This window comes from Nanorana parkeri, unplaced genomic scaffold (genome assembly GCF_000935625.1).
Source record: "Nanorana parkeri isolate BGI_ZX_2015 unplaced genomic scaffold, ASM93562v1 scaffold825, whole genome shotgun sequence".
NCBI lineage: Eukaryota > Metazoa > Chordata > Amphibia > Anura > Dicroglossidae > Nanorana > Nanorana parkeri.
Genome location: NW_017307093.1, coordinates 400,883 through 414,273, shown reverse-complemented (window position 1 = coordinate 414,273; position 13,391 = coordinate 400,883). Strand labels below are relative to the sequence as shown.

Here is a 13,391-nt window from a genome sequence, read left to right as displayed (position 1 = left end):
CCACTTGCAGAGAGATCAGCGTCCCTGGTTACCTGCTAACCAGGGACGCTGATCTCCAAACAGCTAACTCTCCCTGGCGCCCCTGGAGTCTCCTGCTCCCAGCCGCCAAGGAGAAAAACACTGCTGTTTCTTTTTTTTCTTTATTCTGACACGGAGCGATGTCGGAATAGAAAAAAAAATTTAAAAAATGTTCTCATTGAAATGCTGCAGTTCTCCATCAGGTCCATCAGCAGAGGGCGGGTACAATGCTAGTTTACTATTGGCTATTGCAAATTGAAATAGCCAATAGGAATGTAGCAATGCAAATTTTTTTTTTCTATTCTGAACGCTGATCGCTCCATGTCAGAATAAAGAAAAAAAAAGAAACAGCAGTGTTTCTCTCCTGGGTGGCCGGGAGCGGGAGGCTCTCAGAGCGCCCGGGAGAATTTTTTTCTTTTTTTTTTTATGGCAGCAGAGCTGTCACTGCTAGCTCCGCACAATCGTTTTCTATTTACATTTTTTAACTTTTTAAACTATTTTTCTGTTCTGCTCAGTCCCTCTGAGGGACCGAGCAGAACAGCCGAGCCGAATGCCGCTGAGCGGCATTCGGCTGTTCACTCACTGCTGTTCGGCATCTATAAGAATAGGCCGAACAGCTGTGAGTAGCCTGCCGGATGTTCGGCTCAGCCGATCCAGATGTTGGATCGGCTGGGTTGAACTCCTTCGGCACTTCGGGTTGGCCGAACATGCCGACCCGAAGCCATGTGAAGCAAGCCGATGTACGGCTGATTTCAGCCGATGTACGGCTGAAATCAGCCGCACCAGTCTGAAGTGAATAGCCGAACAGTGTTCGGCTCACTTCACTTGGGGTCGGTTGTTCACTCGGCTGCCCTCGGCAGCTTAGTGAATAGACCCGACAATCTTCTGATGAAGACTATAAGTGGTTGTTTACATATACATTATGCAGGCACATTCGCTGTTGTCACCATCACTAAAAACCTGTCTTGAGAAATACTATGCATTTATTATGGGAGTGCATGCATGTAGACAGAAAGCGGCTTTACCCACTAACAGAGATTGCAGGTTTCACCCAATAACTACAAAGCTGTAGGTTTACCTCATATTGCTGGACAGCCATTTAAAGAGATGCAGCTAGGCCACACACAATAAATAAGATACAATATTATAAGTGATCTCTAGAATAGCCACAATTTACCTCCAATTGATTCCAATGCATTTCTCCTAACTTTTGCCTATGGAAAACTGGTAATTTCACTCACCATGAGAAATTTTGCTCATGACATTAACAGTGACATGCATTGGAGTCAATAGAAGGCAAAGTTTGTTGACATTTCACCATTCATCCCTACTGCCCATACATGCCTGATATGTAAATTAATATCTCTTGCTTTACAAAATCCAATATGCAAATGAAAACTGTCCGAGAGTTGTGATCAATGATTCATACTCTGAATAGACTGTAAAAGGAAAAAAAAGCTGTAGCCTTCTTGATCGCTAGCAGTGCTGATATCTTATCTGTCTTCCTCACTCAACCATTATTGTTTGTGCATAGGGGTTTTTTTTTTTTGTTCAACTGGGATTCTTTACTATTTAACCATGCTTTAGTTCAACTGACTGTTGTAAAATATTCTAGTGAAGGAAATACAAGTAAATTAGTTAATAAAATTAATGTGCACTCATGACTTTGGAGTCTTTCATTTAAAATAATTGCTAAAAATATGTCACAACTAACGTGGGTGGCATGCTTAACAACTGTTATTGTTCCTTGCACCCCATAATTTAACAAAGCACTAATCAAAGAACAAATAAATCTGGTGTTTAGAAAATATTATTTTTAACACACATTGGGAAAATAATGTTATACTTGTGTAAGAAAACACATGGAATATTATAAGTATGATTACAAATTATTAAGAAGGTGGCATGGGGGGGCAGCCATATACTATAGGGAAGCAGATGTATACTACTTGAGGTTTGTGAGTCCGGCCACCTAAATTAGGACCCGGAGACTGCCAGATGACCCCGCTCGGAGCGCCGCACACCGGAGCAGCAGTGACGCGACGCTCGGCGAGGTAAGTAAGATGACACATGGCGCTGACTCGAGTATAAGCCGAGGGGGGCACTTTTCACCCAAAAAAATGGGCTGAAAATCTCGGCTTATACTCGAGTATATACGGTAATTAAATAATCATCTTGTTGCATCCTGCTCTAAAAGCTCCCTGCTCAGGCACTTTGCCACCCACTTACCTCCCTGGTAGCCAAAGTGTTTAAGATAGATATATTAACTGTCATGGACATCATCTGGACCTTTCAAGCAACACTGGTAAACAAATATCTGTATCTGGCAGGGCTTCCAGGAGAAATAGTAGACAGTAGGTAACAGAAGCATAAGCAAAAATCTCACATATGGTAGACTTCAGTAATGCCCAGGGACTTCCAGTTACCACCAGGGGCGGACCGACCATTCGGTCACTGGGGCACTGCCCGAGGGCCCGCAGCCAGGAGGGGGCCCTTGGCCAAGGCTGCCGACAGGATGTTAGAGGCAGTGCTCTTGCACTCGGCGGGCCCCATCAAGGCAGTGCTCTTGCACTCGGCTGACCCATCAAAGCAGTGCTCCTGCACTCGGCGGGCCCCATCAAGGCAGTGCTCTTGCACACGGTGGGCCCCATCAAGTCAGCATCTGGGGCTCGAAGTCAGCACGAGCTGCCTTTAGTGAAGGAGGGTGGTCCCTCCCACATTTTAATGCTGCTGGACGGACTTCACTTGTTTTAGACGTTCTACACTATGGTATGCCTATTTTCTTTTACACATGTTGTATGACATGCTACAGGAATGACACTTTATCATTTGATTTAGAGTAGTCCGCTGCAGCATCTGGGCTTGGGGTGTCCCTGCCATATATAAAGGTATCAGCGCTGCAAGACCTGTCATTTGGGTTGTAAATTGAGGTGAGAACCCCCCCCAGTCGGTTGTGTGTCTGCACAGAGGTGGTGGAGGACTTCAAGAATACCGCACTGGTTTAACTGTAAGCACTTGCACTTGTTGTGGACACTGGACTATTGCTCACTTTTTACTGAGCACATTTAAGTAATTGTTTGTCACTGTTTTCTGTTAGTGTACAATTTGGATTGTGGATATTGAATTACAGCACATGGCTGACACAGAGGGAGGGATATTAACCCCTTTAGTATGTTGCTATATATGCACATTATGTTGGATTGATTTCACACTTGATGCTTGAGAATTGATGTGTGATAGGTTTTTCTAATTACTTTTGAATGTGCATGTTTTTGTTAGGTTACACCTATGTGGGTGTTAGATTTATTTATGGAGTTTAAGTAAACGCATTACTTTGTAGCTCAGCACATTGTGGCTATATTTATGGCCTGGCCCACTTGCCATGGTAACCAGTTGATTGGCAGGCTCCTCCCCTCCTTCCCTACAGGGACCCGGGCTCCTCTGCAATGGAGGACAGGCTCCTGTCAATCAGCTTGTTACCATGGTTATGGGGGCGGCACCATCCACTGGGCATACCTATCAGAGTGCCTTCAGCAGCAGGAAAGGACCATAGACTCCCAGCACATTTGGCTCCATCCCCTGCACCACCAACAGCCCATGGTATCAGGAGCGGGAGTCCTACCATGAGGTAGCTACAGGGGGTGAGCGCTTAGCAGAGAGTAGGGGAGGGGGGATAGCAATGTAAGATGAGGGATGTAGAGGGTGTGGAGGTCAACAGTGTTGGAAGAGGGTGTCAGCCATCAAACCTTCTTCCAACACTGTTAACTTCTGTACCCTCTGCATCCCTCTTCCGACAGTTTACACCTCTGCACCCCCTGCCAGGATTGCAAATGTGAGCAGTGTAGGAAGGGGGGTGCAGATGTAAGAAGCATTACAAACGGTGAAGCATTAGAACAATGTAGTAAGAGGGATGCAGGGGGTGCAGAGGTGGGCAGTGTAGGAAGAAGGATGCAGCAGTGAAGGAAGAGAGATGCAGAGGCTGCAGAGGTGAGTTGTGTAGCAAGAGGGATGTACGGGGTGCAGAGGCAAGCAGTTTAGAAAGCAGGGGGTGCAGAGCTGAGCAGTGTAGAAGGGATGCAGGAGGTACAGATGTGAACAGTGTAGCAAGAGGAATGCATATGTGGGCAGTGTAGGACGAGAGAAGCAGGGGGTACAGAGGTGAGCAGTAGGGATGCACCGATACCGGTTTTTCGTTATTGAGTACGGGTATAGTTATTTTGCTTTCGATACTCGCTGATACTGAGTACTGATACCGGTGCTTCTGCTGGCATAGAGCCAGCTTCCCGGGCAATCAGGAAGCCAGGCAGTGGGTAATGACATGCCGCATGTTTCCTAATTGCCGGCTCCACATTGTGTGGCCGGCTCGATTGTGATTGGCCTGGAAACCTGGCGGCGAGTAATGACCTGCCTCCCAGCTTTCTGATTGGCTGGAAAGCCGGCTTCCCAGCCAATCAGCATCATTGGCCGAACGGGTACTGAAAGCCTTGCTGAGGTGGGTCATTACTCGCAGGTTTCCTGATTGCCCGGGAAACCAGCTCCATGTTCCCCTGCGGTACTGCTGGTCAGAGGAAATCTTCCTCTAAGTGGAAGTTCCGGTAACGGGGAAGGTATCGGAGCATTTGGGCAGGTACGAGTACTCGCCTAGTATCATACTCATACTAGTATCGGTGCATTCCTAGTGAGCAGTGTAGGAAGAGGGATGCAGGGGGTGCAGTGATGAGCAGTGTGGCAGAAGACATGCAAGGGGTGCAGAGGTCAACAGTGTAGAAAGAGGGATGCAGGGGGTTCAGGAATGTATATGTGGGTGGGGCTTGTATGTGGGCAGAGCACAAGGGGGGCCCATAATCTCGTATTGCCGGGGGCTCCATGTGTTGTCAGTCCGCCCCTGGTTACCACTGTTCAACATCAGGTTAAAACACTTTTTTCAAGGGAAGAAGATGTAAAGACAAGGTCCCACAGAAATAATCTGCACTCTTGTCCGCAGGCTACAGAAGCAAAAAGAGTATGCCACTCTGATGCTAGATCATCAGCTTTTCATGTCCCAACAAAGCCTTTGATTTCTGGACTCCCATGTTGACCCTTTATCCTGCAGTTGCTGAAATATCTGCCCCACGATGTTGTCCTAGCCAAAGCCAGATAAAACTCATAGAAACTGCAGGATAATATCAAGTTGACCATTTTTTTTTCCCCTAATGATGACTTATCATGCCTTATTCTGAAATGTGTCTCTATGTGGGAGTGGCCATCTTGGTAAAATAGCAGCACTTTTCTTCCTCATGTGCATTGGGAGCCCATTCATGATGAATGGAATGCCTTAACACAAGGCACATTAATGTTTGCTATAATGCGCATCCACAATGGAATATCTAATCGTGAATGGGCCCTGAGTGATTTATTCAGACAGCCAATCATTTAGGGCTGAATCACACTTCTCCGATCCATAGCAGTATATTAACTCATGTATTTTGTGCATTATTGTGAGTTGTGTTAGGGCAGCCCATTATGAATGAGCTGCCAACACACCACAGCAGATTTAAAGAAAATGTACATGACCTTTTTTTAGCACCGCAATGTTATGTGTCTGGTTGTGTTCTTCAGTATGTTATGCATTGTACTCATTGTGTACATTGTACATTGTATTGTAAAGTGCACTGGGGTGCCAGTTATAAGAATTGCACACGTTGCAGCAATGCACAAGCGTGAATGGGTTTTAACACATTCGTATAGACATGTCTGTGTGTGTGTGTATAACAGGCAGTCCTGTCAGCTGACAATTTTAGAAATTTTTAGACTGTAGAGTATACAGTATGTCTTCCAAAATATTATCACCAAAATAGAAAGATTCACATGTATATACCAACTCGCTCAGGCTACCAGGCTACCAGTCAGTATATTAAAAACTATGAGGGTTATTCACAAAGCGGCTAAAGTCAGCCGAGTGAACAACCGTCAAGAAGTGAAGTAAGCCGAATGCTGTTCGGCTATTCACTTCAGGCTTGTATGGCTGATTTCAGCCGCACAACTGCTCACCCGAAACTCAATTCCAGCTGGCTCCTGGACTGGTCCCTTCAGCCTGTCTCCTCCTTGTCTCTAGCGATGGTATGTCTCTCGGCATCCTCATGTATTATACACTGTTTAGGACATGATGACTCACAGGATCTTAGAACAACAAAGTGGAGGGTGAAGGAACCAGTCTAGCTGCCAGCCAGGATCATGGTTCAGGTGAGTATAACTGTTATTTTATCTCCTTAGACAAAACGAACACATAACATTATACCTTCCTTTTTTTGACTTTTCATGTTCATTGGGGCCAGATTTACTTTAAAAAACTTTTTTTATTCTTTCATTTCTTCATTCTCCAGTGGTATCCAAACTAGGGTTGCCACCTTTTCTTCAAGTGAAACCCAAACACACGCTAGCGACGCACGGACAGTTTTTGGGAGAATAAGTCATAGTTTATTCATATGTAAATAGCTTCGCCGATTCATGTATAAATATCACAGTTGTGACTATTTTCAGTGGGGGGTCAGTAGCCTCTATTTTAATTTTGGTTACCCCTGTCTGCCTAACATCTTGTGTCCGGGTTTCTTCTGCCATGAAACCTGGACACAGAACTCAAAACCCGAACTGTCCAGGTGAATCCTGGACAGGTGGCAACCCTAATCCAAACCGCTAGCCTCCCCCATGTATGGGTGCCTCCATGAGCTAGCCAACTGCTGTGGAGGCACCCGAGTTGTGTGCCTCTAAAAACACACACAGCGTGTGGCCGGCCATGCCCCCACCCTTACAGTCACGGTTTGACTGATGGCAGAAAGAGCCTATGGCTCCTCTGCCCTCAGTACCGTGCCCCACAACCAGGAAGTTCAGGGAATCGAGTATCTTCCCGGTCGTGGCAGAGAATACAAGCGGCTGCAGGTAAGTGTGGGGGTTAGAAAATTACTGGGTGTTTTTGCCATAATGCAGAGAATGCATTAAGGTAAAAAAAACACCCAGACTTTAATACTACTTCAATCCTTACAGTGCAGGGGTAGCGCCATTGCAAGAGTTAAGAATTTATTTGCGCAGGGTTCTTCTTTAAACCTAATGTTTGATGTCAGTGTTTATTTTTCAACTTGATTGTTTATATATAACTAGAAATGGAGCTTATATAACATTAAAACTTTGAAATAATTTTACCCTCTGTGAGTTAGGAGGATGCACGCTTTAACTGTAGAAGTAGATGCTTCGCTTTAGTAAATTCACATCTGCATTGCTCAGAACTGGGCATGCACAATAATTTTGCTCACCATGTAAGGTCTTAATAAATCAGGCTGTGGCTTCCCTTTTGCATCCCAGGGGAGATATAAAGCGTATGGCCTTAGTAAATCAGACCCCAATCTCCTATGCTGGTTGTCATTTAAAAGAAAAAATATAGGTATGATTAGTTAGTTTAATTAGTTTATTGTTGTTGCTGCCAGACAAATATTGACTGTATTGTGTTATTGCTTTTATTCACAGTGAAGTGCCACATTCTACACATATGCCTTTTTTGTTTTAGCAAACTGTAAAAAAAATATTTTATGCTGATTAGGAATGAGCGAAATTGGGCGATTTTGCTTACCAAAATTTCAGGGAAATATTCAAATGTTTAGCAAAATTTGGCCTATAGGAGAAATGCAATGGAGTCAAAAAAATGAAAAAAATATTTTTTACATTTTTTAAAATTATCTTCTCCTTTTTATTTATTGAACACAACTTATTCTTTTCTGTGTGGAACGATTACACAATGGGATTTACTAACCTTTTAAACACACCACGAACGTGTATACACCTCTGTAGTGTGTTCCCTCCCAGCATGATCTATGGGAGGAATCGAAACACCTTTGTAGTGTGTACACACCCAGCAGGTGTGTTGTGCAAAGCCCTGCAATGAATTGCAAGGTAATGTGGTGTAAATTAGCTCTATGTTATGTTGCTTGCGTTGATGAATGCAGGAATGTAAATGCATGAGCTAACCATTTTTGTCTAAACTGTGAAGCAGCATTATATATGCATCATGTGCATGATTTTTCCATATATGGCATTAGTGGAAATATGCTTTTAGAGACTTTTTGGTTGATAAATACGTTTTGCTGTGTGAAAATCACACACACCTGGTGTGTGTGTGTGTTTAGGTTAGTAAATCACCCCCAATGAGTCATTTGTCATCATTTCTCTGTCTCTGTGTATAATCAATGGCCCTGTGGGTATTGATAAAAAAAAGTTGCTTTGATAAAAATCTTCATTTGGTCTTTTTTTATCAGTGACCTATAATGTATACACAGCCCATTGATTACTTACTGAGAAGGAAAAATGAGGACATGATGATGACTCATAGTCATCATAGTGTTATTTTATACTGAGTAGAATAAATGTGATTTGTTGATAAACAGCGATTTTTGTTCATTGTAAAGAAGGCAGAAGGAAGTGAGAAGCCTTTATCATCTTGACAAACACTTCTCAAAGAACGAGAGAGGCAAAAGAGGTGAGGACATCACCTAGCTATTGTGCTAAAGTGCCAGGGAGTGTCTGGACTTATGTGAATGTTATGTCCAGTGAACAGAGTGATCATGGGAGTTTTTTGTATTAAAATCTTCTTGTTTATCGCAGACAGCTTTAATCCTTTTGCTGCCAAGGTCTTTTTTTCAGTTTTTTTGCACACATGTTATAATCCACATCTTAGGCCTGAAATTTACTTAAAACCATCAAACATTATATATTTTCTGAAAGCATAGATCCTGTGGAATAAAATAGAGACAGTTGCAAGATATTAGCACAACTCTTTATCAAATAAAAAAATGTTAATAAAAATGCACTTAAGTTAATTTTAGTGCCCAACACCACAATATAATACTGATTATATTTAGAGATATCCATGAATACTGGCCCTAGAATTATTGCTCCCACTCTGTCACATGTGGCGATACCTAACATGTGCAGCACAATTGTTGTTTTCGTACGTGAGAGAACCCAGCGCATGTTTACGTTAATATGTGTGCACTCGCGGGGGCGTGGGACTTAAATTTTGTTTTCATTTTTACATTTATTTTATTTAATCTTGTTTTTTTAAAGTTTTTTTACTTAATTACTATCACATAAGGCTCCATTCTAATGTTAGCTGTTTTCCGTGCATATTTGTGTGATATCGGTAATTGGTATCGGCGAGTACTTGAAAAAAAGTATTGGTACTAGTACTCGGCCTTAAAAAAGTGGTATCGGTGCATCCCTAATTGGAACCTAAGGGGTCTTACAAGCATACTAGTGGTGACAGGTCATCTGTAAGGTGACATTAGGGGTCAATTAGACTCCTAGTGTCACCTTTCCACTCAAAATAAGCTATTGTAGCACAGATCACGCTCCAATAGCTTATTGCTCCGCTTCTGCAGCCGAGCAATAAGCTATTGGAGCGTGATCTATGCTCCAATAGCACAGGAAGTGATGCAGTCAGCGTCGCTTCTAGTCCCATATAGCGGGGAGGAGATCGTTGAACAGATGTTGAGCCGGACTCCTTCCCTGCTTCTTGCTGATACCTGAGATGCTGGTCCCAAACCCGCTGGAGGGGCAGCGGAGCCCAAGAAACAAGGCAGGGGTGTCGGGCGGGGGAAGGCATGCAAAAGTGCAAATACACTTTAAATTACTTTTTTTCTAATTTCTCTTTGCAGTGTTAGGTGAAACAACTAATGTTATGGTAAAATCAGGTTCTATGACATTTTGCATGTATCCCATTAATGTTGATGTTTGACAGGAGTCAGTGCTTCAATCATACAGTCAAGCATATACAGTATCTGTGAATGATGACCTGTATGTAAAAATGGATGAGCGCACACACAAATTATTTGATCAATGGAAATCCCTGTTATGGTTTAGCTAAAATACAATGTCCAGAAATGATACCCCAAAGCAGTAGTTCCCAACCTGCAGATGTGTACCTTCAGGGGGTATGTATGACAGAACAGGAAAAAAACTCAGACCGTTAATAGTTCTCCCAGCATGCCTCAGCAGGTTCACCAGACCCACTGATTGGCCAGGCTACCAGATATCCTTAACACAGAGTCATATATCTTTTTCCAGCTTGCCCTGCTGGAGCAAGCTTAAACAGCATGCGGCAGAGAAAGTTCACTCTGAGCATAGGGAAACACTCCTGTTGAAGTACAGTTAGGCTGAGTACAGCCCACTACTGACTACAGATTTCACAAAAATACAAAAAGGAATTTAGCAAAAATACTACATCCCTACAATAGGATGGAGGTGGCCAGTGTCTTTTCCATGGTGCAGGCAAGCCTGGCCACATAGCATAATTGGTTGTTATGGTGCTGGCCTGCCCACACCATAGAAATCCATAAAGCTGATCCTGGGTGGGCCACATCAGTGTCAACTGTGGGAGCTCCTCACTTATTTTCGCTTCTTGTCTGTAACAGTGCCTGCTCTTCTCACCATGCCAGGTGGCTTCTCCGTTTTGTAGCAGACTATGATGTCTACTCCCTGCAGAATGCAAACCACTGTGTACCCATTAGTCATAGCCCCTTTTAGGACAGCATCATAAAGCTAATTGGTGCAGACATGGTTAGTGGAAGAGGCAACAGGTCACACACACACTGGAGAGGGAATGGGGCTCAGGAATACTGCTGCACTCCAGTATTGGTCAATACATATATCAGTGTCTATCAGCCAATACAATACAGGGCCTGTACCATGTACCAGCATGGTACAGGCCCTGCCCCCTACTCCACCTCTGTCCCAGGGTGGGGGTTTACAAATTATGGAAATAGCCTGCCAAAGGGAGTATAAAAAATAAAAAAAAGGTTGGGAACCACTACCTTAAAGTACTTCTTTTACCTGAAGAAGAGAGCAGATGCCCCAGAAAGATGCACTATTAGTGCACATTGAACCATATCATGTATACTACTCAACTGTTACTGGTTAAAAAAAAACCATTTGTGTTCCCAACAACACTTACAAATATTGGCTATTAATTCTAATGTACTTCTTTTTGCAAGACCAAGGAAGTTAAAAAAAATATATCAAAAAGCTAACATTATTATAAATCCAGTTATGCCATGGATGAACAAAGCAGTGTAGTGTGGATTTTCTGTATGTGATTTGGGCTTTGAACACGGCAGCTATATATGTTGGGAATCAATACAGTTTATCTTCTTGTGGAACCGTGTTATTCTTATAAATATGCAGTAAAGAAATTAATTGTTATTAATATAAACAGCAAATGCAGTAAATATCACATACCCATTTAACTTATTACTTGGTTTTCTAAATATTATACATATTTTCTTTTCAGGGGCAAGTTGTGTTCAGAAATGGAGAAAGAATGGGAACCATCAAATTTACCCAGTTTCAAGGTAAGAAATAATATATTTATTTTGTGGTTAAGAGATCCTACTTTATCAAGCATAATAGGGTAAAGGACAATGTGCATAGTAAAGTAATCCATAAAAGCTATTTAGAAACCATATTTCACTGATCTGACCACATTTTTGTGAAATCTGATCAGTCATGGTAATAGGTTGCCACACTTTACACTGCTCCTTTGAATAAGACCATATGCATGCCTAAATCAAAAGAATCCCTATACCCACATATGATATCAGAAGTCAACAGTCAAATGTTTTTTGTTAGATTAAGTGATGAATAAGTATAATAAGCTATACATATAACATTTCTGTATTGTTGTAGACATGGGTATTTATGAGATTTTGTATCGTAGGGCTTTTGATGATAAACCTACCATTGGGTTATATGCACATTGTTAATAATACATGTGCATATTCTTGAAAAACAGCTTGATTTTTAGATTACTTTGATGCAAATGTGTTGTTAATATTAAAATGAATGTCTAGCCAAAACATTTTTTAAAGTTATGGATAGAGTTGGTAAGGATTAAACTCCCTCTCAGTTCTTTTTTAGTTGTTTATATCCTCTAATGGAGATTAACCTTACCTTCTTTAGGCAGTTGTCACTAGAACAGGTGTCACCTTTAAAATATTTATACTCACCTCTTGGACACATAGAGAAGGTGAACATACCTAGCTGGGGCAGACACAGCAAGAAAAAAAAGACGGGGGTCTAATTAATTCTTATTCTTTCCAATACTACAAATAAAGATGAACATACACTTCCAGCATCCATGTCAGTGTGTGCTGGAGCTGGTTAGGGAAATGTGTGTAGAGAGAAATATTTTGCTATATATTGGTATAAAATGCTATACTGTGCAAGACAGTTCTATGCAGTGCTATACTGTACTTTACTGTGCTATACAGTCCTATAATAATGCAGTGGTGTACTGTGCTATACACTGCTTTAGAGCGCTATATAGTAGATTGCAGTCTATGAGCTACATACCCTTGAGTTACCCACCCACCCCATGTTTAAATTTCCATAGACCTAAGTTTTCTTTTTTATAATACTTTTTTCTGTATCAGAAGCAAGAGTGCTTGCTTGCTTCCCTCTGTGCCAACCATTTGCAGCTTTTTGTGTGATTTATTAGGTATCATTTGGTGGGGTGTAGTCTATTTGATTTTGTCTTAATCATGCCTTTTGTTAATCTCGAGTGCACAGCATGCACTTGCTGCTGATCAGTTGTTGGACCTTCCCTTGTACACAGCCCTCTGCTGCATTTGTGTGTGGTAACTAGTGTGCATGAAGAATATTAATGAAGGATAGAAATCACCAGCACTCAGTCGCTGAGTGCTGGTGATTTCTATCCTTCATTGACTGCTGTGCACGGCGCCATCCGTGATTGTCAATGCGAGCACCACCATTGTTACTTGGAGCGGAAACGCTGCAAGGAGTGCAGGGGGACCTACTGTTTTCATGAAGAATATTAGACATTCACCCCACTATCATCATAGTTTCAGTAAAAACTAGGTATTCTATTTACCTACAAAAACATTATGCAATGAAAGGCAGGTCTAAAATGAGAGGCAGAGGTGCTACAGGTAGAAGTAGAAGGGGTCTGCAGCACAGAGCAGTGATAGGGCTGCACAAACTGGAGGTAGGGTACATGTGCCTTTATTACCAAAAGTGACTGACCAATACTGTCCTAGCACACCCAGAAGAAAGTTGACTGGCTGACATAACCTTCTATACCTTCAACGGTTGTCTCTCAGTATAACTAATGCACCCTTTTCCCCTTTCTCCTCTCTGAGGCTGTCTGTGACCATATTGCTGTTTTGAAATACCACAAACAGCTTTAACCCCAAACCTGTAATTTAAAGAATTTGTATATCTTTGATGTAGGCCTCAAAGCAGTATTTCCTTGCTGTACATACATTTTTTTACATTTGGCCCCTATTGTCCCCCATGGCAGTGCCCAGCTTCCTATGCCTCTTTTATTAAGAGAC

At 42.3% G+C, this 13,391-nt stretch overlaps 1 protein-coding gene across 1 annotated transcript in view; it reads left to right on the top strand.

Moving 5' to 3' along the window:
* Nucleotides 1-13,391, top strand: part of GABBR2 (gamma-aminobutyric acid type B receptor subunit 2) — a 509,415-nt gene that overhangs the window by 309,977 nt on the left and 186,047 nt on the right. The window contains exon 8 of the mRNA XM_018565262.1: nucleotides 11,330-11,390. Coding sequence (XP_018420764.1) covers nucleotides 11,330-11,390 — 61 coding nt within the window. The remainder of the gene's footprint in view (nucleotides 1-11,329; nucleotides 11,391-13,391) is intronic.